Source organism: Phascolarctos cinereus, unplaced genomic scaffold (genome assembly GCF_003287225.1).
Source record: "Phascolarctos cinereus isolate Bilbo 61053 unplaced genomic scaffold, phaCin_HiC Scaffold_726;HRSCAF=1367, whole genome shotgun sequence".
Lineage (NCBI taxonomy): Eukaryota > Metazoa > Chordata > Mammalia > Diprotodontia > Phascolarctidae > Phascolarctos > Phascolarctos cinereus.
Genome location: NW_027556098.1, coordinates 372,243,782 through 372,268,717, shown reverse-complemented (window position 1 = coordinate 372,268,717; position 24,936 = coordinate 372,243,782). Strand labels below are relative to the sequence as shown.

Sequence of the window (24,936 nt, the reverse complement as noted above, 5' to 3'; positions counted from 1 at the left end):
ATTTTGAGTCCCGGCCACTACGGACACTGGCTAGCTGTGGACGGGCACCGGGCCAGTGCCGCCGAGACCTGGATTCCGATCCTGCCTCCGGCAATAATAATAGCTAACATGTATATAGCACTTACTATGTGCCGGCACTTTACAATTATTAGTTCATGTGATCTTTACAACAACCCTGGGAGGGAGGTACTATTATCCCCATTTTATAGGTGAGGAAACTGAGGTTAAATGACTTGCCCAAGGTCAGTGTCTGCATTTGAACTCATGTCTTCCTGACTCCAGGCCCAGCACTCCATCCATTTCCACAACTAGCTTTGTGACCCTGGCCAAGTCACTTAATCCCTTTCAACCTCAGTTTCCCCGAACATAAAACAGAGATAATAATAGCACTTATCTCGAAGTGTTGTGTTTATCAAGTGAGATTACCTATGGAAAGTGCTCAGCAAGCCTTAAAGGGCTATATATACATGCCAACGTTTGGTGAGGATAATTAGTCAATATGCATTTATTAAACACATACTGTGTGCTGATTCGTGGGCAAGTCACTTATCCTCTCCTTCTCAATTGTAAAATGGAGATGATAATACTTCCCTCCAGGGGCTGTGAGTGTGAGGGACCGTGGTTAAGTGATTTGCCCAAGATTACACAGAGACTAAGTACCAGGGGTGGAATTTGAACCTAGATCCTCTGATTTTTGGGGGGGTTTGTTTTTGTTTTTTCTGGAGGTACCTCACTGCCTCCTATGGTGTCAAATGAACATGCTTTGGAAACTAAACTAAACTAGGAATTTAAGTAAGTGTGTGTGTGTGTGTGTGTGTGTGTGTGTGTGTGTGTGTACAAGGATGTTTTGTTTGGAGACACATATCCTTGTATGTACAAGGATATGTGTTTGCAGGGGCAGACAGATACTTGTGGGGGAGGGCAAATATGTGTGGGTGCACTTTGAATAAGCCAGGGTGTGTCCCTGTTCCCAGGCATCCCTGAAAAACCAGCCCCTGCTCTCCTCTTGAGGCATCAGAACTGGAGAATCAGGCAAGGATAGCTATTCTGGTGGCTGGGGGTGGCCCTGCCCATCTCATTTTTTCCTTCTCCTGAGTCTCCAAACTAGACACTTTGTGGGGCATTGCCCACCTGTGGCCAGGACTGATCTCCCTACCCTGTAGCGTAGGGAGGAGTCTTTGCACACAAGTCAAAACCCAACCCTGGCCTGTGGTTGCCAGCTTCCCCTCCCTCCCTAAGGAAATAGATGTTTAGGAGGAGAGTTGGGGAGGTTGTCTGCTGGGGGAGAAGGAGGAAGGAGATGGAAAACATTTATTTATTCAATGAACACTCAGACCTACTACACATAGTCTTATGATCCAGAGCTGAGGGACACATTCCTTCATGTTCTATGCTTCCTTTAGTTCATAAGCTGTTTTTCTTACCAGACTTCTTAGATTTCTGTCTTGTGGTCACAGAAACCCTGCCACTCTCCACCCCACCCCTACCCCCCAAAAGATGCTATATCCCTGGTTTCCTTCTCCAGGGCCTTCTCTCATCACTCCCTGTCCTTCACCTTCCCATCTACCCTCCTCCCCCACTGAACCAGGAGGTGTAGACATACTCTGTCCTCCTCACTGCTATTTCCAAATCTTCCCCCTTCTCCCACCATGCAGTATGTACTTCTCTTTCAAGGGTCACGCACTATCTGTGTTGCCCTATTTATTTAGATCCTGGGGGGAGGGGCAGTTAGCTGTCTATCAGCTTCCCAGGTCAATTTCCCAGTCTTCTTTTCCAGCCCAACTCCCTGCTCTTCTACTTGGAGACTTGAATATACATGTTGTTTCTTCCAGTTTCATCATCCTCAACTTTCATGACCTGTATCCCCACTCCATCTTGGCCATACACAGGCATGGTCATGCCCTGGATACCTGCCAGGGTCCCAGCTCCACTATCCATAATTCTGAAACTCCTCTATCTGACCATGACCTTGTAATCTGTCATCTCTCTCTATGCCTCATCTCTCCTAAACCTATTAGTTATCCTTATTATAATGTCTGGTCACTCCACCCTCCTTGCTTTCCTAGTCCTGCTCTGGCCTCATTTTCCTCTATTCCCAATTTTATGCCATAGTTAACCAATTCATTCTGACACTCTCTTCTCTTCCCAAATCCCTTTCCCTTTGTCCTATCACTGTATGTCCCTTTCCAGAGAGCAAGCTCTGGATCACCATTCAAATTATCTGCTTCTACTCCAGGGTTGTTTAATACCAGTGAAGTAATTTATTGTTGTTATCCAGTTGTTTTCAGTCTTGTCCAGCTTTTCATGACCCCATCTGGGGTTTTCCTGGCAGAAATACTGGATTGGTTTGCCATTTCCTTCTCCATCTCATTTTCCAGATGAGGAAACTGAGGCAAAAAGGGTGAAGTGATTTGCCCAAGGTCACACAGCTAGGAAGTGTCTGAGGCCAATTTGAATTCAGGTCTTCCTGACTCCATGTGCCATCTAGCTTCCTTATAAGCTAATTGAGAAGAGACTGTGATAGAATGGTAGTCTTCAAATTGTTTGGTCTCAGGACTCCTTTACACTCTTAAAAATTCTTGAAGACTCACCCCCCCCCAAAAGGGGGGGTTGTTTATGTTTTTTGTTCAGTTATGTTCCACTCTTCTTGACCCCATTTAGGATTTTCTTGGCAAAGATACTGGAGCAGTTTTCCATTTCCTTCAGCTCATTTTACAGATGAGGAAACTGAGGCAAAGAGAGTTAAATAACTTGCTCAGGATCACACAGCCAGGAAGTGTCTGAAACAGATTTGAACTCAGGAAGATGAGTCTTTCTGACTATTCACTATGGTGCCACCTAGCCACCAGTGAAATAATACAACTGTCTTGTTTAGGTCCACTACTAATTTATATTTCCACATCTCAACTGCTCTCTCACCATCGAAATCCTTTTACTCCTCCCTCCTTAGGTCTAGGTCCAGGGACTTCTGGGAGGCCCACAAAGTAAAAACTATTTTCATAATGATACTAATATGCCTTAATTTCTAATATGGTAAATATTGATAGATATTACCCACATAAATAAAGGGGGCAGTTAAGTGGTGCCATAGTACATAGAGTGCTGGGCCTGAAGTCAGGAAGACTTGTCTTCTTGAGTTCAAATCTGGCCTCACATACTTACTAATAACTGTGTGACCCTGGGCAAGCTATTCAACCCTATTTGCCTCAGTTTCCTCATCTGTAAAATGAGCTGGAGAAGGAAATGGCAAACTGCTTCAGTATCTTTGCCAAGAAAACCCCAAATGGGATCACAAAGAGTCAGAGATAGCTGAAAGGACACAACATCCATCCATCCATCCATCCATCCATCCATCCATCCATCCACCCATCCATCCATCCATCCATCCATCCATCCATCTATCTATCTATCTATCTATCTATCTATCTATCTATCTATCTATCTATGTTCACAGGCTCCAGATTAGAACTTTTGCTCTACAGCGTGTTGGGGTGGGGTGGGAGGCGATGAGGCAAGAGGGTGGGTACCAAAGGGAGGAGAGTGACTTTTTTTTAGAGTGATTCTTTTGAATGCTAACGTTTGAGGGAGGCCAGGAAGGCTTAACAGTGATTTTTTTTTTATCAGAGGGCATTGTAGTTGGTACATCTGTCTAGGGGCCAGAGCTAAGTTCAGTGCTGGACCCAGGGAGGTAGAAGGTCTTAGAGGAGCCAGAAATCCCAAGAAACAGAATGAGGGATTCAGATAACATTAGAACCAGAAACCCCTTAGAAAAGAGAATGTTCGAGTGAGAAGGAACCTTAAATGTAGACTGTTAGAACTGATAAGGAACTTGGAACATAGAATGTTTGACAAGGGGGGCCCCTTTCTCCCATGGCTGAGTCCTTCTCAGAACCTCCATTCTGAGGAAGGACCCAAATAGCCTTCATCCTCTGGACTTCCCCATCTTGTCCGAGAGTGTGAATGGCTCTCCCCACCCACCATCTCATCTTGCTTTGTTAGTTTCCTTTATATAGTGTCTTCTTCCGTTAGAATATAAGCCCCTTGAGGTCCAGGCTTTTTGCTTGTATTTGTATCCCCAGTGCCTGGCACGTAGTAAGTGATTAATAAAAGCTTGCTGACAACTTAGAGCTGAAGCTTTACAACAGACTGTTAGAACATAAAATATTAGAGATGTTAGCACCCTACAAATGCAGAATGTCAAAATGAGGAGGGACTTTAGAACTCAAAAGAAGTCAGCGTTAGAGGGATCTTAGAGAGATCTACAGAAGGGAAATAGCTTGCTAAGCTTAGGTCATGTAGGATACTGTAGTACCCTCCCCCCCCCCCGTGCCTAACGGAGCATCATTAAGGTTCGACGGTAGGGGTGGCCCACTCCCAGCCCAGTGGCCCAGTCAATGCCATACTTGTATGCCCCAGCCTTAGTACTTGCATAGCGTCCATTGAGGTTGGATTTATAGCAGTTTTCATACCACCAGGCCCCTTGCACTTCGACTGCACAGTTCCCATTGTGGATGTCACTATCAGCATCATGGGTGGAGAAGGGCTTTCCTCTATGATAAGTCAAGGAATCCCCTGGAGGGAGTGAATAAGAAAGAGAGCTTACTCTGACAGCCTGTCTTCCCTCCTTCCCATTTCATTCTCTGTTCCCTGGTCACCCCTTCTAGCCAAACACAGATACATAAAGAGAGGTAGTGTGGAATAATGGACTAGGAGTCAGGAGAACTGGGTTCTAATCCTGGCTCTGATGCTGATTTGTGATCTCAAGGAGGTGATTTCTCCAATCTGGGTCTCATTTTCTGAATCCAGAAAATGTAGGGTTTAATCAAAATGATGGTAGGATTTGAAGCACGTAGAGGCCTCAGAGGTCAACTCCATTTTACAGATGAGGAAACTGAGGCCCATTGAGGTTAAATGACATTATAAATATCAGGGTCAGAATTCAAACTGGGGTCCTCTGATTCCAGATCTAAGTTCTTTCCATGATGTCATACTGTCTGCTCTAAAAACTAGCATCTAAATTTTTTTTTTTGGTGAGGCAGTTGGGGTTAAGTGACTTGCCCAGGGTCACATAGCTAGTGAGTATCATATGTCTGAGACCACATTTGAACTCAGGTCCTCCTGACTCTAGGGCAGGTGCTCTACCCACTGCGCCACCTAGCTGCCCCTAGAGCCTAAATTATTATCAGAAACTTTAGAGTTCAATGAGTTTCGCCTCTCCTACCATCACTTCCTAAGGCCTCTCAGGCTCTTCACTTCCCCAGCCCTTTCTGTGTAACCATCTGTTTCTTCACCCGTCAAAACTAGATGAAAAAGTTCTGCCAAGGGTAACCTTGAAAGGGTCCACCCCCAAGGCACTGAGGAAGGCGGCACCCCATGCTCACTTCCTTCTTTTCAGTCCCTCCCCAATGGCCCTCTTCTCTGAACAGCCTTTCCTGGTTCCTCCTTCCAGAGGCCCCAGTTCCTGCTCCCCCTGCCAACGTACCCGCAGTGCCCCTGATGAACTTGTCAAGAACCAGCTGGTATTTGTCAGCCTCACTCAGGATCCTGAAGCCCTGGTACTGGGCAAAGGTCTGGGTGCCATTGAAGTCTTCCAGTTCCACTCGGAGTTCCTTGGGTGCTTCAGGATGGGGAGAAGGCAGAGGTATAAATAGGAATTCCTTCACCTCCAGCAAAAATAGGGTCAGACATGACCTGTGGGTATGGTTGCCCCTGAAGAGGATGAAAGGGCATGCCCAAACTAGCTGTTTGGGTTTAGGCCCTATTTTCTCTAAGCTAGTTAGGGTGCTGGGGGAAATCAGATGGCCACCCTTTCCCCAGCCCGTTTCCACATTCCTGCCTTAGCAAGGCTGCTAGTACCATGGTCATGTCCTTTCTCTTGAACTATAACCCTAGCCGCATTCCCCACAGCATTTTGTGTCATAGCATTGTGTAGTGGAAAAAACATTATATCTGGAAGCAGGCTCAAATCCTGGCTTTTATTATCTGTGTGAGTCTGAGCAAGTCATGTTCTTTGGGCCTCAGTTTCCTCATCTGTAAAATGAGGGGACTGGACCTTTATATAGCCTCTTCCCTCTCCAAACCATCTTTCAATCTGCTTCCCAGTTACTCCTCTCTTCAAAAAACCATCAATGACTCGCCATTGTGTACCAACTAGAGTGTAAATTCCTGATCCAAGGCTTTTCACAACTTGGATCCCAGCTGCCTCACCTCACCCTCTTCCCCTTCCTGCTATAATCAAAGTGGGCTTGTGTTTGTTTTTTTTTTTAAAGGCAATTGGGGTTAAGTGACTTGCCCAGGGTCACACAGCTAGTAGGAGTCAAGTGCTTGGTCTGAGGTCACATTTGAACTCAGGTCTTCCTGACTTGAGGACTGGTGCTCTATCCACTGCGCCACCTAGCGGCCCCTCAAAGTGGACTTGTTCCTCAACACAACCTCATAGAATCACAAAATCCTGGGATTGGAAGGGACTTCAGAGACGATCTAGTCCAACCTGTACCTAAAACCCACCACAACATTCCCAACCAATGGTCATCGAGCCCTCCAAAGATGGGGAACCCACTACTTCTGAAGGCAACTCATTCAACTTAAGGACATTTCTAATTATTAGCAAGATTTCCCCTGACATCCCCTGTTCCTCTGTAACTTCTGAGTTCTGACAAACAGAACCAGTGTGATCCCTCTTTCACTTGTCTCCCCACTTCAAATAGTGGGTCTTCTCCAAGCTAAACATTCTGGGATCCTTCAACTAATTCTCAAATGACCTAGGCTGAAGGCCCTTCCCAATCCTGGTTACCCGCCTCTGGACACTCTTCCTTGACCTTCTTAAAACTACTACATTCAGTCCTGAACACAGTTCACTTCCTGGTCTGACCAAGGCAGAATACAGATGGATGATCACCTTCATTTTTCTGGAAGCTATGCCGTCTTACTGGGGGCCTAAAGTTTCATTAATTTTCTTGTTTGCCACCTCATGGTACTGACTCCATTTCAGCTTGCAGTCCACTGAAACTCCCTGATCTCATCCTTAAAACACTCCTATCTAATTATTCTTCTCCCACGTGGTAATGATAAAATTGATTTTTTGCACCCAAGTGTAAAATTTTACATTTATCCTTTTTGAATTTCATTTTATTCAATTCAGCCCAATGCTCTAGTTTGTCGAGATCTTTTTGGGTCCTGATTCTGACTTCCAGTGTGTTATTTGGTATTAATGCAGATTTGATGAATCTTTATCCCAGATGATGATAAAAATTTGAACCAGCCCAGGGCCAAGCAAAGATCCCTGGGGTTTTCCATTGGAGAATGTCCTGAGGAATCGTTGATGTCTATTTGTCCTACTTCCTGCCATCTCTGTGCCTAAGTGCTTAGAATGAATTCTCATTTGCCTATAGTGGGGAATAGTGAAATACATGCTGGATTTAGTCAGAGGCCTTGAATTCAAATTTTGGTTCTACCATTTACTCTCTGAGGCACCTTATGCAAGTCACCTCCCCTTCAAGGGCCTCGGTTGCCTCATCTGTAGAACCAGGGTGGCCTCTGAAGTGCCTTCCAGCTTTAGTCTAGGATACCGGGATTTCTGTGGGAAGGTCTCTCCCAGCTTGCATGCCAGCTTCTCCATTGTTTCCACCCTCGATATGATGAAAGTGTTCTTCTCACACACCTCCCTTCACATTCCCCACAGCATTTTGCCTGGTAGCATCCATTATGTCTGGAATCAGGCTCAAATCCTGGCTCCTATTACCTGGGTGAATCTAAGCAAGTCATGTCCTCTGTGCCTCAGTTTCCTCATCTGTAAGATGAGGGGACTGGACCAAGGACCAGAGCAAATGAGCAATTTTTCATCTAGGGCAAAAATCATTGGTTATAGGGAGGTAGCAGCTCTGCTAAGGCCCTTTCCAGATCGAAGTCTATGGTACTATGACCTTTTGCTCTTATCTCCTTTGCTCTGGCAGCATCTCTTCCTGTCCCCACCCCCATCCCCCACTGGACTCTAAGCCAACCCTTGAGGGCAAAAATTGCATCTTACTTCTTGTTTCCCCAGGACCCGGCACAGTGCCCTGCACATAGTTGAGCTGAGTAAATATTTGGTGAATTGAGATCTGAGAAAAAGAAGCAAGCCTCAGAGAAGTGGCTCTCCTGATGGCCAAGGTGCAGAAGGGTGTGGGCCTGGATTGCTTACCCTCACGGGTCAGCTGATAGAGGTTCTCATTTCCAAGCCAGAACTCAGACTCCTGGCTCCCAAAGCCAGCTTTGTAGGATGCCCAGGGTCGGTAGAAATCTACAGAGCCATCCTGACGTCTCTGGAACACCTGGTGAGGGACCTAGGGGTCAAGGGGCCGAGGACTCTGCCAGAAGAGAAAAGCTCCCTGACCTGCAGGGGACCCAGTCCTTATTTCTTCAGAAAGGAGGTGGGGAGGAAGGACAGGCTTCAAGGCTGCCCCGAGTCTGTTAAATCAGGGGAGGATTTACATGAATCCCACCCACCCCTAGGGGAGAATTTTGGTGGAGACCGTTAGTAAATGTTTGTCATAAAAGATCTTGATATAGATCTCAAAGTGAAATCTGAGGTTGAGGAAGTACTCTGTCCACTGGGCCTCCTAGCTGCCCTATGCCTGGCACGCCTGTAAGCATTTCATCGATGCTGGTTGATTGACTTAGTGATGGATTCTTTTTCACCCTCCCCACCTAATGAAAGCCTCCCTCCTTCATCCTCCAGGGGCCTGCTTGGTTTCTAGCTCCTGCGGGCAGCCCTCTCCACCACCCATTACTTCTGCCCACAGGCATCTCCTTCTGTGGAACTCTCATTGTTTGGGGGTGTTCTCTGTCCATTTGTTATGTGCCCATGTCTTAAGTCCCCAACTAGACTGTCAGCCTCCCCGAGGGCAGGGCTAATGTCTGGGATTTCCAGTCTCATCCAGTGCCAGGCAGAATCCAACCAGCCAAGGCTTAGCCCCATTCTGTGGGGCTCTACCGCCCTCTTGGGGCCAAGTCTGAGAGGTGCAGGCCCAGGGCGCCCTCTCCCCAGCCTCAACCCAGCCCCACTCACCAGCCAGCCCCCCTCAGCAGAGGCCATGTCACAGAAGACAGGCAAGACTTTGCCATTGGGCAGGCACACCCGGTACTAGCCACTCAGGGAGGCTCCTCGACTCAGCAGCTCCCTGCAGTCCTGGGGTCCTAGGTGAGTCAGGAGGGCCAGGGCTCTGGTATTCCTTCCAGCTCCCTCTCCTAGCAATGTCCCTTTCCCGTTCCAATCCCTTCATCTCTTCATCCCCTGCCCTACCCAGCAGCTTTCCCCAAGGCTCCCCACAGCCCCTTCCCAGCCAGCCAGCACTAACTCCCTCCCCCAATTCCTTCTCCTTAGGGATTCCAGCAACCAGCCTCAGCACCTACCCTTCTTAACAGGACACCCCCCCCAATCCCACCAGGGGTCCCTGATCTCTATCTCACAATAGAACCCTTGTTGCAACTCTGCCCAAAGACTACAATCCCAAGACTCTTAAAAGACTCCCTTCTTGGCCTCCCCCCCCAACCATTGGTGTTAGAACTGGGGCTGAGTTCAAGAGACTGGAGACACAGGATACCTGGGTCTCCAAACTGTGCCTCAGTTTCCCACCCCTCAGTGTGGAGGGTCTTGAACCTCAGAGGAGGAGAGATTTCAGGACACATGAGTTTTCAGAAGTTCCAGGGAAAAGGCACCCAGCCTAGGCTTGGAATGGTTGCCCCTTCTCCTAGCTGTCTACCCCAAGAGCACTCAGAGATCAATCCTCCAGGAATCTCCTCACCTGCCTGGCACTGCTTCAACATGTCCACAGCATCTCCTGGAACCAGGGAAACAAGCCGTATGTTACCTCAGTGGACACTGTCCCCTAGGTAATGGTCAGGATTGGGGGGAGGAGGTCTGACAGGTTGGGGTGGCCTGAGTAGTGGAGGACGTATTCAAGTGAGGAGAGTGGGAAGGCTCATCCAAACCTTGTTCCTCTCCCTAAAACCCCCATCTCTGGGAAATTCAACTTCTAGTGGGGGAAGAATCAAGTGTGTGGAGCAGTGGGGGAGGGGAGAAAAACCCTAGCTTTGGAGTCAAAGAGAGCTGGGTTCAAATCCCACTTCTCATGCTTGCTACAGTCTCTGATTCTGAATTTCCTCATCTGCAAGAGAACAATTATATCGGTGAAGTGGAAAGAGTATTGGAGTTGGCTTCAGATTGAGGGAAGAACCAGGTTCAAGGCCTGCTCCCAATCTTACCACTGTGGGACCACTTGGGGAAGGTCTCTTTACTTCTCTGAGACTCAGTTTCCTCACATGTAAAATGAGCTTAATCCCTGTAGTTTCTAATTCAAGGGGCTGTTTTAAGAACCCGGTGAGATAATGGCCATGGAACAGGCTTGGCAGACCTTCATGCTGGACATGCAAACATCAGCTACCTTTCTGAGGAAAGGGTCTTGTAAACTGGAACTCTTTGCTTATTATTTGTGGAAGGGCAGAAGGACCTAGGAACTCCCCAGCCGCAGGCTGCCTCTCTGCCTCAGATGCCCACTGAGCCAGAGAGGGGCAAACCCATGTGATTCCAGAGCAGAGAGGTTGGGGAACCCCGATGGAGAGAGGACTCACTCACCAGGTTCCCCCTTGGGTCCGGCTTTCCCTGGTGGCCCCGGCAGTCCTGAAACAAGGTAATGATGGTGGCACCCATGAGCCGGGCACCTCTCAGGACTACTAGCATCTCATCCTTCTGTCTCATGACAGAGGGAGACCCCACAAAAGTCCCAAACCCCACCTCTGTCAAAGAGAAACCTCCCTACCTCCCCCACTTCTCTCTTCTCACCTCTAGAGCCTGGTGCCCCCTTTTCCCCAGGGCTTCCAGCTGCCCCTGTAGGTCCTGGGCAGCCCTGCAGAACCATTATTTTGCTGGTATCCAGAACTTTGGGTTCTGTAGAAGGAAACCGACAATGAAATAATGGGGGGGGGCAAGCGAATGGAGGGCAGGTCGATCAGCTGCTGGCACCTAGGTGTTGACAGTTAGGTGGTGTTGAATCTGGAGCCAGGAAGACCAGAGTTCAAATCTGGCCTCAGACACAACTAACCATGTGACCCTGGGCATTTCACCTCTGCCTGCTTCAATTTTCTCATCTGTAAAATGGGGGAAATAATAGTACTTACCTCCCAGGATCAAATGAGATAATATTTGTAAAGTACTGTATAACTGCTAGCTTTATTATTATTATTACTATTATTATTAATTATCCCTCCACAACCTCTCATACTCATCTACTCCTGGCCTGTCATACATGGCCACTCCCCCAATTTAGGCCCTTGTCACCTCTGTCCTAGGGAGCCCCCAAACAGGTCTTACTGCCCCTCAGCCTTTTCCTTCTCTACACTGTCCTTCACACAGATTGACAAAGTGTTCTTTGTGGGCAGATCTTACCTTATCGCATCCCTGCTTAAAAAACTTTCTAAGGCTCCTCAGTGCCCTGAAATTATTTTGTATTCATTGTATCCCTCAGTGAAACATTGTCTCCATGAGGGCAGGGACCATTTCATTGAGTCTTTGTATCCCCAGCACTTCCTACAGTACCAGGCACACAGTAGGCCCTTCAATAGGCTTCTTATTTGCCACCTCCAGGGTAAAGCCCCTTCACCTGGCATTCAAGGCCTTCCACAATCAGACCCTGACCTATTTCCCAAGCCTCCCTTCCCATATTATCTGCTTCAACCCAGGTGGACCACTTGTCCCTGTTTCTCTGACACTCTGCTGAGGCAGTGTTGCCTAATGAAGAGAGCCTTGGGTCTAGACTTGGTCCTAGGAGCTGCTTTGTACCCAAGCTCTACTACTTACTGGGGGGCAGTCAGGTGGCACAGTGGGTACAGCATTGGGTCTAGAGCCAGGAAGATGTGAATTCCAATGTGGCCTCAGACACTGACTATCTGTGTGACCCTAGGCACTAAGTCACTTTACCTCAGTTCCTCATCTATAAAATGAGACACAGTGAAGAAGGAAATGGCAAACCACCCCAGTATCTTTGCCAAGAAAACCCCACAGAGTCAAACACAACCCAACAACAGCTACCTCCTACTGGGCTGTCCCTGGATAAGTCACTTGGCCCCTCTAGGATTGAGGTGATCTCTACTGTTTGACATCCTATCCATCCTTCAAGCCCCAGCTCAAATCTTCCTCTTTCCAAGGGGGAAGAGGAAGGAGCTAAGAAGAACAGATGGGGAAGAGGTGGGAATTGGGGAGAGCCAGGTGTCAGGCTGAGTAGGGAGGATCCACGGAGGGGCCTGAGGAAGATGCAGGGAGCCCTGGAAGCAGGCTGAGCATAGGGTCAAATGCACTGGTCGTCCCAGCTTAGGGGCTTTCCCCACAAGCCTCCTCCCTTCCTGAGCCTCCCGACTTCCAGGGGCTCGAGGTTCTTGTCTGCTGAGCCCAGCACAGATTTTTTCTTTTTTGCATCCAGGCCTGATAAAAAAGATCTAAGCTGAAGGAGGCCAGGATGTCCAAAACTGAATTCATCTTTCCCCCCAAACTTTCCCTTCCCTTCTTCTTGTTGAGATCACCATCCTCCCAATCACCCAGGCTCATAGGCTAGAGGTCAGCCTCGCCTCTTTCTTATTTTATTGTTGGGTTTTTTTTTTTTAGGCAATGGAGTTAAGTGACTTGCCCAGCGTCACACAGCTAGTAAGTGTTATGTGTCTGAGGCCAGATTTGAATTCAGGTCCAGGGCTGGTGCTCTATCCACTGTGCCACCTAGCTGCCCAGCCTCACCCCTTTCAATCCCTCATATCCAATCTGTTGCTGAGGCCTATGGCTTTTACCTTTGTGACATCTCTCACATATATCCCCTTCTCTCCTCTGACACTGGTGCTCCCTTGGTACTGGCCCTCGTCACCGCCTGCCTGGACCATTGCAATAGCCTGCTGGAAGGGGAGTGTCCCCTTGCCTCAAGTCTCTCCCTGCTCTAATCCACCTCCCACTTAGCTGCTGGTGACATTCCCTAAAGAGCATGTCTCACCATGTTACCCTATTATCCAATCAACCTAACTGGTTCCTTGTCACCTCCAAGGTCAAATATGATATCCACTGGCATTCAAAGCCCTGCATAAGCTGCCTCCCCCATCTTTCTGGTCTGCTTACACCTTACGAGTGAGGCACTAATTCATCCCGGTTTCCCTATGTACTCTTTGATCCAGCAACACTGGTCTCCTGGCTTCTTCTTGAACAAGATACTTCAATCTCCTAACTCTGGGCATTTTCTCCAGCTGTTCCCTATGCCTGGAACCCTCTCCCTCCTCACCTCTGTTTGTAGGTACCTAATGTTTATTGAAGGATGGCTAGGTGGTGCAGTGGGTAGAATGCTGACTCTGCAGTCAAGAGGACCCAAGTTCAAATTAGGCCTCAGACACTTATTAGAGGTGTGACATTGGTCAAGTCATTTAACTCTGTTGGCCTCAGTTTCCTCATCTGTAAAATGAACTGCAGAAGGAAATGGCAAACCACTCCAGTGTCTTTGCCAAGGAAACTCCAAATGGGGTCACAGAAAGTCAGACATGACTGAAAATGACTCACAACAATGACAAATGTTTATCATTTGACTGGCTTGGATTGGGCATGGAGTACCCTCAAACTCCCTAAAGCCCCAGGCACCTTTCCTGTCCTGTTCCCTTGCCCTCCTCCTGTCTTGCAATGATCAGGTGGTAATGGAAAGGACCTTGGGCTAAGTCAGGACATGGGGGGTTCTAGTTCCAGCTCTTCAGTTCACTTGCTGTGTGACCTTCAGCAAATCACTTCCTTTCTCTGGGCCTCAATGTCTTTCTTTCTGAAATCATTGGGGGAGGGGGAAATTGGATTTTACATATCCTCTGAGGCCCCTTTAGATTCTCAGGAGAAGTCCTCCTGATCCTCCAAAAGAGCAGCTCAGATGCCACTTGCTCCCAGAGATCGTTGCTCTTCCTTTTCTCCCATCTCCTGCCGTGTGCACCAGGAGCCCCACTTCTTTCACTTACAACAGCCTGATGAAGCGGCAGGCAGGCGTTCCCTGTCCTAATAGAGGGGGTGGAGCGTTATGGGGAGCAGATGTCTACCTGGGCAGGTGGAAGGCTCCTGGGTCTCAGTGAAGCCAAATCCTGGAGCAGAATTCCTGGCAATGGCAGCTCCATCTTCTCCACACTCATGGACCAGGCTGGGGTACAGTCCTTCACTTATAGACTGTGGGGCAAACAGGGATGTAAACGGGAACTTCCCCTGATTATTCCCACACAGTGGAGCCATGGGGCCAAGGAGCAGAGGGGCATTCCCCCTACCCTTGTACCCTGAGAAGGAACAAAGTGTACCTTCCCCTCATCCTAAACCCTGGAGCTTTGCCAATTTTCTTCCTATCTATTGAATATGCCAGAACTCCTCAGACTCTTCCTTAGACTTCCAGTGAGGGAGGGAGGAGGATAAAGGATATCTGCTCCCTGCCCAAGGCTGGCCAGCTGTGGAGGCTGCTTACATGTGGCATCCTGAGCAGAGCTCACCTAGCTGAGCCTGAGGCTGGACTTGAAGGCCCCACCTGCCTCCTCTGGCTTGTGTGTCTTTCCCTTAGCACAGGTGATTGAATGATGATCTTGACATGTACTTGGTCTGGGTGGCAACCTCCTGAGTTCAAGAGGTCAGGAGCTCCTAGGTTTGGACGCTGGTTGCCTGGCAGGTTGTGACCTCCCCAAGCACTTTTCAGAGGGGAAGATGGCTTTGGCTAGGAGGACATTATAGCTGAAGGACAAAGAAAATGCTGGCTACCATCAGATCACTTCTCTCTTGGACCACAGACAGTACCCTGAAGGGCTTCGCCATGCTCTGGAATGTCTGCCCTGGGAGTTGGGAGGCCCCTGGAATCAGAGAAGCCTGGCCCTGCTCCTTCCTGCCTGGGTGACCTTGGGCAAATTCCTTCACCCTTCTGGTCCCTCACTGTCCTTGCCTGCAAAATGAGGGGCTCGGATTGGTTGCCCTAAGTCCTCCTCCACATCAAAATCAACTATAATTTTCTTTATTTTTAACATTCAATTTGTTTTTCAGTTAGGGAAACAGAGATGGAAGATTTAATGCATCTTTCATTTCCTTCAAGGTACACCTTAGTTACCTGCTGTGGCAGTCCTTTCCTGATGTCCCTAGTTGGTATTGTTCAACAGTGTGTTCTCTCTCTCTGTCTCTCTGTCTCTCTCTGTCTCTCTCTGTCTCTCTGTCTCTCTGTCTCTCTCTCTCTCTCTCTCTCTCTCTTCTGTCTCTGTCCTCTGTCTCTCTGTCTCTGTCTCTGTCTCTCTCTCTGTCTCTCTCTCTCTCTCTCTCTCTCTCTCTCTCTCTCTCTCTCTCTCTCTCTTCTGTCTCTATCCTCTGTCTCTCTGTCTCTCTCTCTCTCTTCTGTCTCTGTCTCTCTGTCTCTCTCTCTGTCTCTCTGTCTCTCTCTGTCTCTGTCTCTCTGTCTCTCTCTGTCTCTCTGTCTCTCTGTCTCTCTCTCTCTTCTGTCTCTGTCTCTCTGTCTCTCTCTCTCTGTCTCTCTGTCTCTCTCTGTCTCTGTCTCTGTCTCTCTCTGTCTCTCTGTCTCTCTGTCTCTCTCTCTGTCTCTCTCTGTCTCTCTCTCTCTCTCTTCTGTCTCTATCCTCTGTCTCTCTGTCTCTCTGTCTCTCTGTCTCTCTCTCTCTTCTGTCTCTGTCTCTCTGTCTCTCTCTGTCTCTCTGTCTCTCTCTCTCTCTCTCTTCTCTCTTCTGTCTCTCTCCTCTGTCTCCTCTCTCTCCCCTCTCTCTGCCTCTCTCTGTCTCTTTCTCTGACCTTGTGTAAATATTTTGATCCTACCATTGAGCATATGCCCTAAGGAGGTCAATGACAGAGAAAAAAGTCCATTTTAGATGTCACCCTATGGAACTTGCAGGTGAGGAAATGGGTGCCCCTTGGTTGGGGAATAGCTGACTAAATTGTGGTATACAGGTGTAATCCAACAATGTAAGAAGTGGTAAATAGGAATCATTCAGGGAAACCTGGAAGCTCAATGTAGACAATTTATGCAATTATGTAAAGGTGAACAGACTTGAAAGATTTCAGAATTCTGATCATTGTAAGCCCTCAGAAGACTTGATAGTGCAGGTTGCCTTAGAGATCTCTCTCAAACAGGTGGTGGAATACAGGTGTAGAAGAGGGCATGTGTTTTCTTTCAGATACGGTCAGTGGGTGATTTTTTTTTTGCTTGAACAATTTCTATGTAAGTTATTCGATCATAGAAACAATGACAACAAAGGTAGTTAGTATCAGGGCGGTAGTGTTAACCCCTGTCTGAGGAACTCCAGCCATGGACTGTAACAATGCACCTAGCATAAAAGACACAAGAATTGGTGCCACCAAAGACATTACTTGTTGCAAGGGAGAGCTCGAATGGGAGGTTGGTTGAGTCTCTTGGACACAACCATGAGGTTTTTAAAAAGCATTGAAAACATTTTAAAAATCACTGACAATGGCTAGAACACTAGACCTGGAGTCAAGAAGCCCCGAGTTCAGATCCAGCCTCAGACACTAGCAGTGTGACCATAGTTAACCCTTCTGTTTAATGAGGGGGCTAGACAAGGTGACCTGTGAGATTCTTTCCATGGATTATTTCTCAGCCAGTTCATGCACCTGGACTGCAACCCTCGAGCCTTTGGGAGGGAATTGGAGAGAACCAGAGCTGAGAAGGACAGAAAGAAGAGGGTCTGTCCTGGGAATCAGACATAATTTCCTAAATGAGATCATTGCCCATCCATTCAGCCCCATCACCAGGGAGACATGTGGCCCTGAAGAGAGCCATGCAGAGAGATGGTGATAGAGCTGTGAGGAGTTTCTGGGCCAAGCCAGGAGCTTCAGCAGCACAGCTTGTCAATTTGTGCTGCCATCCCAGGTAAACAAATTGATGGCCAAGCTCTCTAGGGTGCTTATCCAAATGCCCACCATAATCTGGACAATAGACATCCTTCACCTGATGGGTCTTTACTGTGTCGATTGGGCAGCAAGGAGGCGCCAAAGTGCACAGAGCACAGGGCCTGGAGTCAGAAAGACTCCTCTTCCTGAGTTTTAATCTCGCCTCAGACACTTCCTAGCTATGTGACCCAGGGCAAGCTACTTAACCCTCTTTGCCTCAGTTTCCTCATCTGGAAAATGAGCTGGAGAAGGAAATGTCAAACCACTCCAGTATCTTTGTTAAAAAAAAAAAAAAGAAATCAGGAAGAGTCAGATAGCACTGAACAACGACTCCCAGGATTGTTTTGAGGATCAAATGAGACTATTTGCTTTTTTATTTTTTTAGGCAGTTGGGGTTAAGTGACTTGCCCAGAGTCACCGAGCTAGTAAGTGGCAAGTGTTTGGTCCAAGGCCAGATTTGAACTCGGGCCCTCCTGACTTCAGGGCTGGTGCTCTATCCACTTTGCCGCCTAACTGCCCCATTGAGATATTATTTGTAAAGCACTTAGCACAGTTCCTGTCACACAATAAGGGCTTAATCAATCAATGTTTGTTCCCTCTGTGTGATATTTATTTTTTTTCTGTGTGATACTTATTGACACAGATGCTGTTATTATCCCCATTTTATAGATGAGGAAACTGAAGCAGTCAGAGGTGAAGTGACTTGCCCAGGGTCATGTAGCTAATAAGTGTCTGGCACTGTCTCCCTGAATACAAGCCCAGCAGTGTTGCAGGACTCTGCCCACTGAGTCACCTAGCTGCTTAGAAGAGAATGAAGAAGCACCCAGTGGATACAAGCAGACTGCAACATAGAACCAACCAGTGAGGAGTTTCAAAGACTCCAGGTCTCGGTTTTTTGCTTCAGTGTCTGTCCATCAGTTTTAGGCTAGGTCTGCGACTCTTGAGAGTAGAGTTCGCACCAGGTTTTGCAGCCAACCTAACATTGATGCCTCGATGAGGAGAAGGCAATGCCATGTTTGGTTGTGAACTTGGTGGTACCAATGCTGTGTAGCTAATGCATCGAATCTGATCTCACTCTTCCCAGAGGTTGAGGTAGTGTAAGGTAAAATGTCCCCTGCAGATGCCTATTCTGTTCTTGCTATGTTTTTAAAATAAACATCTCTTTGTAAAAGCTAATTGATGTTAATTGCTCAAATGGAATCCAGGTGCTAGTCACTGGCAGCTGAGGGGGAAGAATACATCCAAGACATAGAGTCTTGAGAAAGCAGTAGAGGAGATATCCCCCAATCCCTCAAGATAAGCCTAGAACTTTGAGGGGGAGATAATGATAATAGTTAGCATTTATATAGCACCTGTTATATGCCAGGCACTATGCTAAGCGCTTAAAAATTACCTCATTTGATTCTCACAACAGCCCTTCGAGGTAGGTAGTATTATTATGGCCATTTTATAGGTGAGGAAACTGAGGCAAACTGAAGTTAAGGAATCTAACCAAGGTCACACAGCTAGGAAGCATCTGAGGCCAGATTTGAATTCAGGTCTTCCTGACTCCAGGTCCAGATCCCTCTATGCACTTCACCTCAAGATGCACTCCAACTTCTCTCTGGAAGAGAGAGACAGAGTAATTGCTATATACATTAATCCAGAGCTTCGGTCTTGGGCTACAGGAATGGGACTGGATGATCTCTGAGAGCTCTTTTGGTTTAAGATCCTGCAACACCTTCAGCATCATCAGAAAATACTTGGGGCACTGAGGAAGTAGCAGCAAATTTCCCTTTGGGCTGTATTCCCGAAGTCGGTGAGGTATCAGTTATCTAACAAGGGCGTTCAATATCTGAGTTGTCCACAAGGTGGCGATGTTCTTGGGCCACCAGCCCAATTACCAAGTCAGTTCCTCTCATGGTAGGACTTCCCAAAAGTTTCTCCACTGGCCACCAGAGGGCGCACAGCCTCTAAACTCTATTCTCTTCTTTCCCAAATTCAACCAAAGGGCTGAGCAGCTTCCCTTCCAAAGGTGATGCTGGCTGGGTTTAAGATTTGAAATAGCAGATGATAGGAAATATTGCTTAGAATATTAAAAATAGAAGATTATGGCTCTAGTCCCCCATTCCGCATCTGCAATCTTCTTTCTCAGTTGATCAACCCCAACATTCATAGGGCGGGGATTCGACATGATGTGACTATGTAGTTTATGGAACATTGTGTAAATTAATTGACCCTCTCCCTGCTTCTCCAACTACCTCCCAAAACTCCTCCTCCTTGAGTGTCAAAAGAACAGACTCGAACTATTAATCCAGTTTGGGGAAAGGATTAAGGAAGGGATTTCATATCTGGGGCCTTTCTTGGGGTCAATGACTCTACTAAAGGAAAAACAAGGATGTGTCATCAAAAGAGCTTTCCCCTTTAGCCCTTAACCCAGCCTTTCAATAGATGCTAGTTCCTGACACTCAAGACATGCCTCTTCTATGCTGATCTCTGCCACAAGCGTCTTTAGGTGCCATAGATGTGAGTAGGGCTAAGTTTTTCCTTAGGATTCTTTCTCATCCTCCATCTCTCATGACTAACAGACCTAAGGCTGCAGCAGCACACTGAAGGTTTTTTTAAAAGATTTTAAAATAAATTTAAGTTTAAAAGTTATTAAAATAAATTTTATTGATATGTTATTACATCATTTAAATTTTCCAGTATGGTGAGAAGGAGGGGAAGAAAATAACCATTTAAATAGTGCCTACAATATGCCAGGCATTATACGAAGCACTTTACAATTATCTCATTTGGGTCCTTATAACAACCCTTTGAGGTAGGTGCTGTTATTATTCCCATTTTACAGTTAAAGAAACTGAGGCAAGCAGAGGTTAGATGACTTGCCCAGGGTCACATAGGTAGCAAATGTCTGAAGCTGAATTTGAACTCAGGTCTTGCATGTAATAGCCTGTTATTGTGCTATAAGAAATGAGGTACATAAGGAATATAGAGAAACCTGGGAAGAACTTAGATGAACATGCAAAGTGAGATATGCAGAACCAGAAAACAATATGCACAATGACTCCAGGCCCAGGGCTTGATCCATTCTGCTAGCCATATGCCTCTCATATCCCTTTTCCCCTCCCCTCTTCAGAAACTGATTATTTATTTTTTAAAAAAGGGTTCAGCAAAACTATTCACCACACTGAAAAAGTCTGACATTATACTGAGTGCCAAGCACTGCGCTCAGTTCTGCGGATATAAATCTGAAACGCAAATGCAGGTCCCTGCCCTATAGGGCCTTTTATTCCAGCGAGGGTGGCCAGGAAGGAAGGGGTCCTTCAGCCAGAAAGTTACCTGAGATGGCGATGGTAGCACAGACTGGCACACCACATCAAGGAACAATGACCACGTTGATTTGACCTCGGTTCCTAGTTCCAGAAGCAGAGGGGGCGGAGAAGGGAAGAGTACAAGCAAAGGGAAAAGGTGGCCAGAGAAGAAGGAATGAAGAGAAGGATGCATCGGGAAAGAGAGGAGGGAAAAGAATGATGTGCTCGAACTTTCTTGTAATGAGGTTCCAGGAGAGGTAGTCGCCGATCAGGGAAGCAAGACTACAGGGAGGAAATCCCTTGGAGACATGGTTTCTAGGGTGTCCTAGCCAAGAGGCTACAGAGGACTGTGGCTGAAGAGGAAGGACAGGCACCTTCTCAGATCTCCTCTTTGGGGCCTAGCTTGACCATTAGATGTGCTTGGCCTTCGGTTTGAGTCTGTCATTCTTTCATTTACATTGTCGTAGTCATTGTGCTATTGTTTCCTGGTTCTGCCTACTTTACTTGGCATTGGGTCATCTAAGTCTTTCTCAGGTTTCTCTGTAATCCTCATATGCTTCATTTCTTTTTTTCTTTTAGTTTTCAACATTCACTTTTATAAGATCTTGAGTTCCAAATTTTTCTCTCCCTCCCTCACCTCTGCCCTCCCAAGACAGCATGCAATCTGATATAGGTTATACATGTACAATCCTATTAGACATATTTCCACATTAGTCATGTTGTGAAGGAAGAATCAGAATAAAAAGGAAAAAATCATGAGAAAGAGGAAAAAAAAGAAAGAGAAAATAGTATGCTTCAATCTACATTCAGACTCCGTAGTTCTTCCTTGGTTGTGGATAGCATTTTCCATCCCGATTCTTTGGGAATTGTCTTAGATCCTTGTATTGCTGAGAAGGACTAAGTCTGTCAGAGTTGGCCATCGCACAGTGTTGCTATTACTGTGTACAATGTTCACCTGGTTCTGCTCACTCCACTCAGCACCATCAGTTCATGTCAGTCTTTCCAAGTTTTTCTGAAATCTGCCTGCTCGTCATTTCTTATAGCCCAATAGTATTCCATTACATTCATATCCCACAACTTGTTCAGCCATTCCCCAGTTGATGGGCATCCCCTCAATCTCCAATTCTTTGCCACCACAGAAAGAGCTGCTACAAATATTTTTGTACATGTGGGTCCTTTGTTTAATAATCTCCTTGGGATATAGACCTAGTAGTGGTATTGCTGGATCAAAGGGCATACACAATTTTATAGCCCTCTGGCATATGCTTCATTTCTTACAGCACAGTAACAGGCCATTATGTGCAAGTACCACAACTTGTCCAGTCATTCTCCAACGTGATGGCTGCCTGGCTGGGGGGAATGGCCCATAGACCTTGGCTATGTACTAAAGGAGTTTTAAAGAGGTTTGTTAACCCATACATGCCAGCAGATGGCAGCCCAGAAGATCAGCTTGTTTCATCAGAGAGCAGCTGATTGACATGTGATTTGATGGCCAGGAGAGAACATCACATTGATATAGTTGGCCTGCAGTGAGCTACTGTGGGGACACTGCACTCTGACCACATATATGCCTATGTGTGTGCCCGTCGACATGGCCTGCTGGCATGTATGCCCTCTAATTATTTTTATGGTAACCGGTAGATTGCTGGTTGGATAAAGTGATACATGTGGAGTCAAGGGAGGACTGAGTCAGAATCCTGCCTTACACATGTTCTGAGTGACCCTGGGTAAATCATTTAGCCCTGTTGTCCTCAATTTCTTCATCTGTAAAATGGGGATAATAATAGCACCTACCTCCCAACATGGTTGTAAGGAGTATCAAATGAGAAAAAATATGGAAAGCACTTTGTAAATCTTAAAGCACTTTATTAATATTAGCTACTATAATTATTTAAATGAGTGTGTCAATTGGAAAAAGAGTTTTTTTAAATCATTAACTATAGTTTTGCCACAGAGTGGCAGCTAGGTGGTACAGTGGGTAGAAAGTTGGATTTGGAGACAGAAATACCTGGATTCAAAACTCCCCTCAGACACTTAGCTGTGTGACTCTGGGCAAGTCACTTAACCTCAGTTTTCTCATCTGTAAAAATGGATAATAATGACATCTACCTTACAAGATTGTTATTAATGAGATAATATATGAGAATATAATGTGTAATTAATAAGATAATATATGAAAAGCATTTTGCAAACCTTAAGCCTTAAAGTACCAGCTATTATTATCGGTTCCCTTGCTGTTCTCACACAAAACAATCCACCTCTTGACTCTGCGCTTTTTCATTGGCTGTCCCCCATGGCTGGAATCCTCTCCCTCCTTATCTCTGTCTCCTGCCTTCCCTACTTTTCTTCAGGTTCCAGATAAAATCCGGCCATCTACAAGAAATATATCCTGATTCTGTTCCTTAATTCTATTGTCTTTCTGAAAAGGACCTATTTGGACAAAAACACTTACAGCAGCTCTTTTTGTGGTGGCAAAGAATTGGAAGTTGAGGGCATGCCCATCAATTGGGGAATGGTATATGATTGTGATGGAATACTATTGTGCTATAAGAAATGACAAGTAGGAAGCTTTCAGAAAAACCTGGGAAGACTTATATGAATTAATACAAAGTGAAGCAAGCTGTTTACACAGTAACAGCAATACTGTACCATGATCAGCTGTGAATGACTTAACTATTCTCAGTAATACAATGATCTAAGGCAATTCCGAAGGACTTATAATGAAAAATGATATCTACCTCCAGAGAAAGAACTGATGGAGTCTGAAAGCATGCTTTTTTTTAACTTCCATTTTTTTCTTGGGCATTTTTTTGGTCTGTTTTCTTTTTGCAACATTGCTAATATGGACATTTGCATAACTGCATATGTATAATTTATAGCTAATTGCTTGCCTTCTCAAGGAAGGGGGAGAGGAGGGAAAGAATTTGAAACTCAAATTGTTTTAAAATGAAGGTTAAGGGGGTAGCTAGGTGGCACAGTGGATAGAGCACCGGCCCTGGAATCAGGAGGACTGGAGTTCAACTCAGACGTATAGCATTTACTAGCTGCGTGACTCTGGGCAAGTCACTTAACCCCAATTGCCTCACACAAAAAAACAGTTAAAAATTGTTTTTCTATATAATTCAGAAAAAGACATTTAAAATATGATTGCCTTATCTCTGTTGATTATTTCCAATTTATCCTGTATATCTCATTTGTGCATTGTCGTTTATATGTCCTCTCCCCCATTAGACTGTGAGCTCCTTGAAAGCAAAAGACTGTCTTTTGCCTCCCTTTGCATTCCTAGTGCTTAGCACCATGCTCGGCACATGGCAGGTGCTTAATATGTGCCTGTTGACTTGAACTCGAGGGTTGAATTTGAACTGGGGTCTATGTAAATCTAATTTCTATTGAAGGATTCATTATTCTCCCAGTGACAAAGGCAGTCTCCAAATGTTAGGCTCCAATCTTTAGCTCTTTCATCTTTCTCACCCTCTCCATTCAGTTCACCCTCTGGGTTCCTTTCTTTGTAATGTCTTTCTGCTTTGTCCCCTCCTCCCTGCTTCCATGCCCCACCCTGGCTCAGACCCATCTCACCTCTGGCCTCAATTATTTAGGTAGCCTCCTAACTGGACTCCCTGCCTCCAGTCTCTCTCTCCAATCCATTTCACACTGGTTGCCTGAGTCATATTCCTAGCACGGAGCTCTAGCCATGTCTCTCTTCTCTTCAGATATATTCTGTTCTTCCCCATCATCTCAAAAACAAAGTCTTAGCTCCTAATCCTAGCATTCAAGGTCCTCCCCAGTCTGCCTCCAGCCTAGCTTACCAGCCTTCCTTATCTTCTGCCACTGCCCAGCAGGGACTCTGTGTCCCGGCCAGACCAGATGACTCACTATTCCCTGAGTATACCCTAAGCTTTTCTGTTGCTCTATCTTTGCTCATGTTGGCCTTCACCCTGATCCTTCAGAGACCTACTCTAGTGTGACCCCTTTTATGAAATCTTCCCTGAGTCCAGAGAGATTAGCTTTTGAATTTCTGCTGTTCACTTGCTGTGTGCCCATAGGCAAACCACTTAACTTCTCTGAGACACAATTTCCTCATCTGAAAAATGGAGCTTTGTCTATGGTACCTACCACCGGGTTGTTGTGTGGCTCAAATGAAGTAATGTATGTAAAAGCACTTTAGAAACCTTCAAGATCCATGAAAATGCCTACTAGAATATTATTATTATTACTACTACTACTAATTACCTTTAGCAGTAGCATCTCCACCCAGGTGTGCTGTCTTCCTTTTTTTTCTTCTTCTATTACTTTGCTTATGTCTCTCTTCTGATATATATCCCGTCTTGCCTCACCTTGTGTTATGTTGTCTGTATACCAGTCTCATAAACATTTTCGGGGTCTGTGCAAATTGGGGCCCTGAGCTGGAGGAGACCACAGAAAATCATAGCTAAGACTCAGCAAATATTTGGAAGGTGACTTTAGCTACCATGTGGCGGGTAGATTGGAGAAAAGAGAACCTAGAGGCAGGGAGGCAGTTAGGAGGCTATCAGAATAATCTAAGAGAGACGTGATCAGGGTTTGATTATCTCTAGTAGCAGCAGTGGTGGGAAAGGAGAAGAGGAGATGTTACAAAGGAAGAATCCATAGGACCAAACAACTGAATGGATGTAAAGATGGAGGAATCATCAGAAATTCAGTGTGCTTCAACAAATAATCATAATTGTTCTCCATCTAAAAATTCCATCT

General features: G+C 46.2%; 1 protein-coding gene across 1 annotated transcript; it reads right to left on the bottom strand.

The window, feature by feature from the left end:
- Positions 1 to 4,330: 4,330 nt before the first annotated feature.
- Positions 4,331 to 14,166, bottom strand: FCN3 (ficolin 3). The gene is given in 9 exon segments (XM_020983007.2): positions 4,331 to 4,572; positions 5,483 to 5,617; positions 8,180 to 8,309; positions 9,047 to 9,174; positions 9,783 to 9,818; positions 10,613 to 10,657; positions 10,820 to 10,924; positions 14,077 to 14,121; positions 14,124 to 14,166. Coding segments are annotated over 9 exon segments (909 nt in total).
- Between the last annotated feature and the right edge of the window lie 10,770 nt (positions 14,167 to 24,936).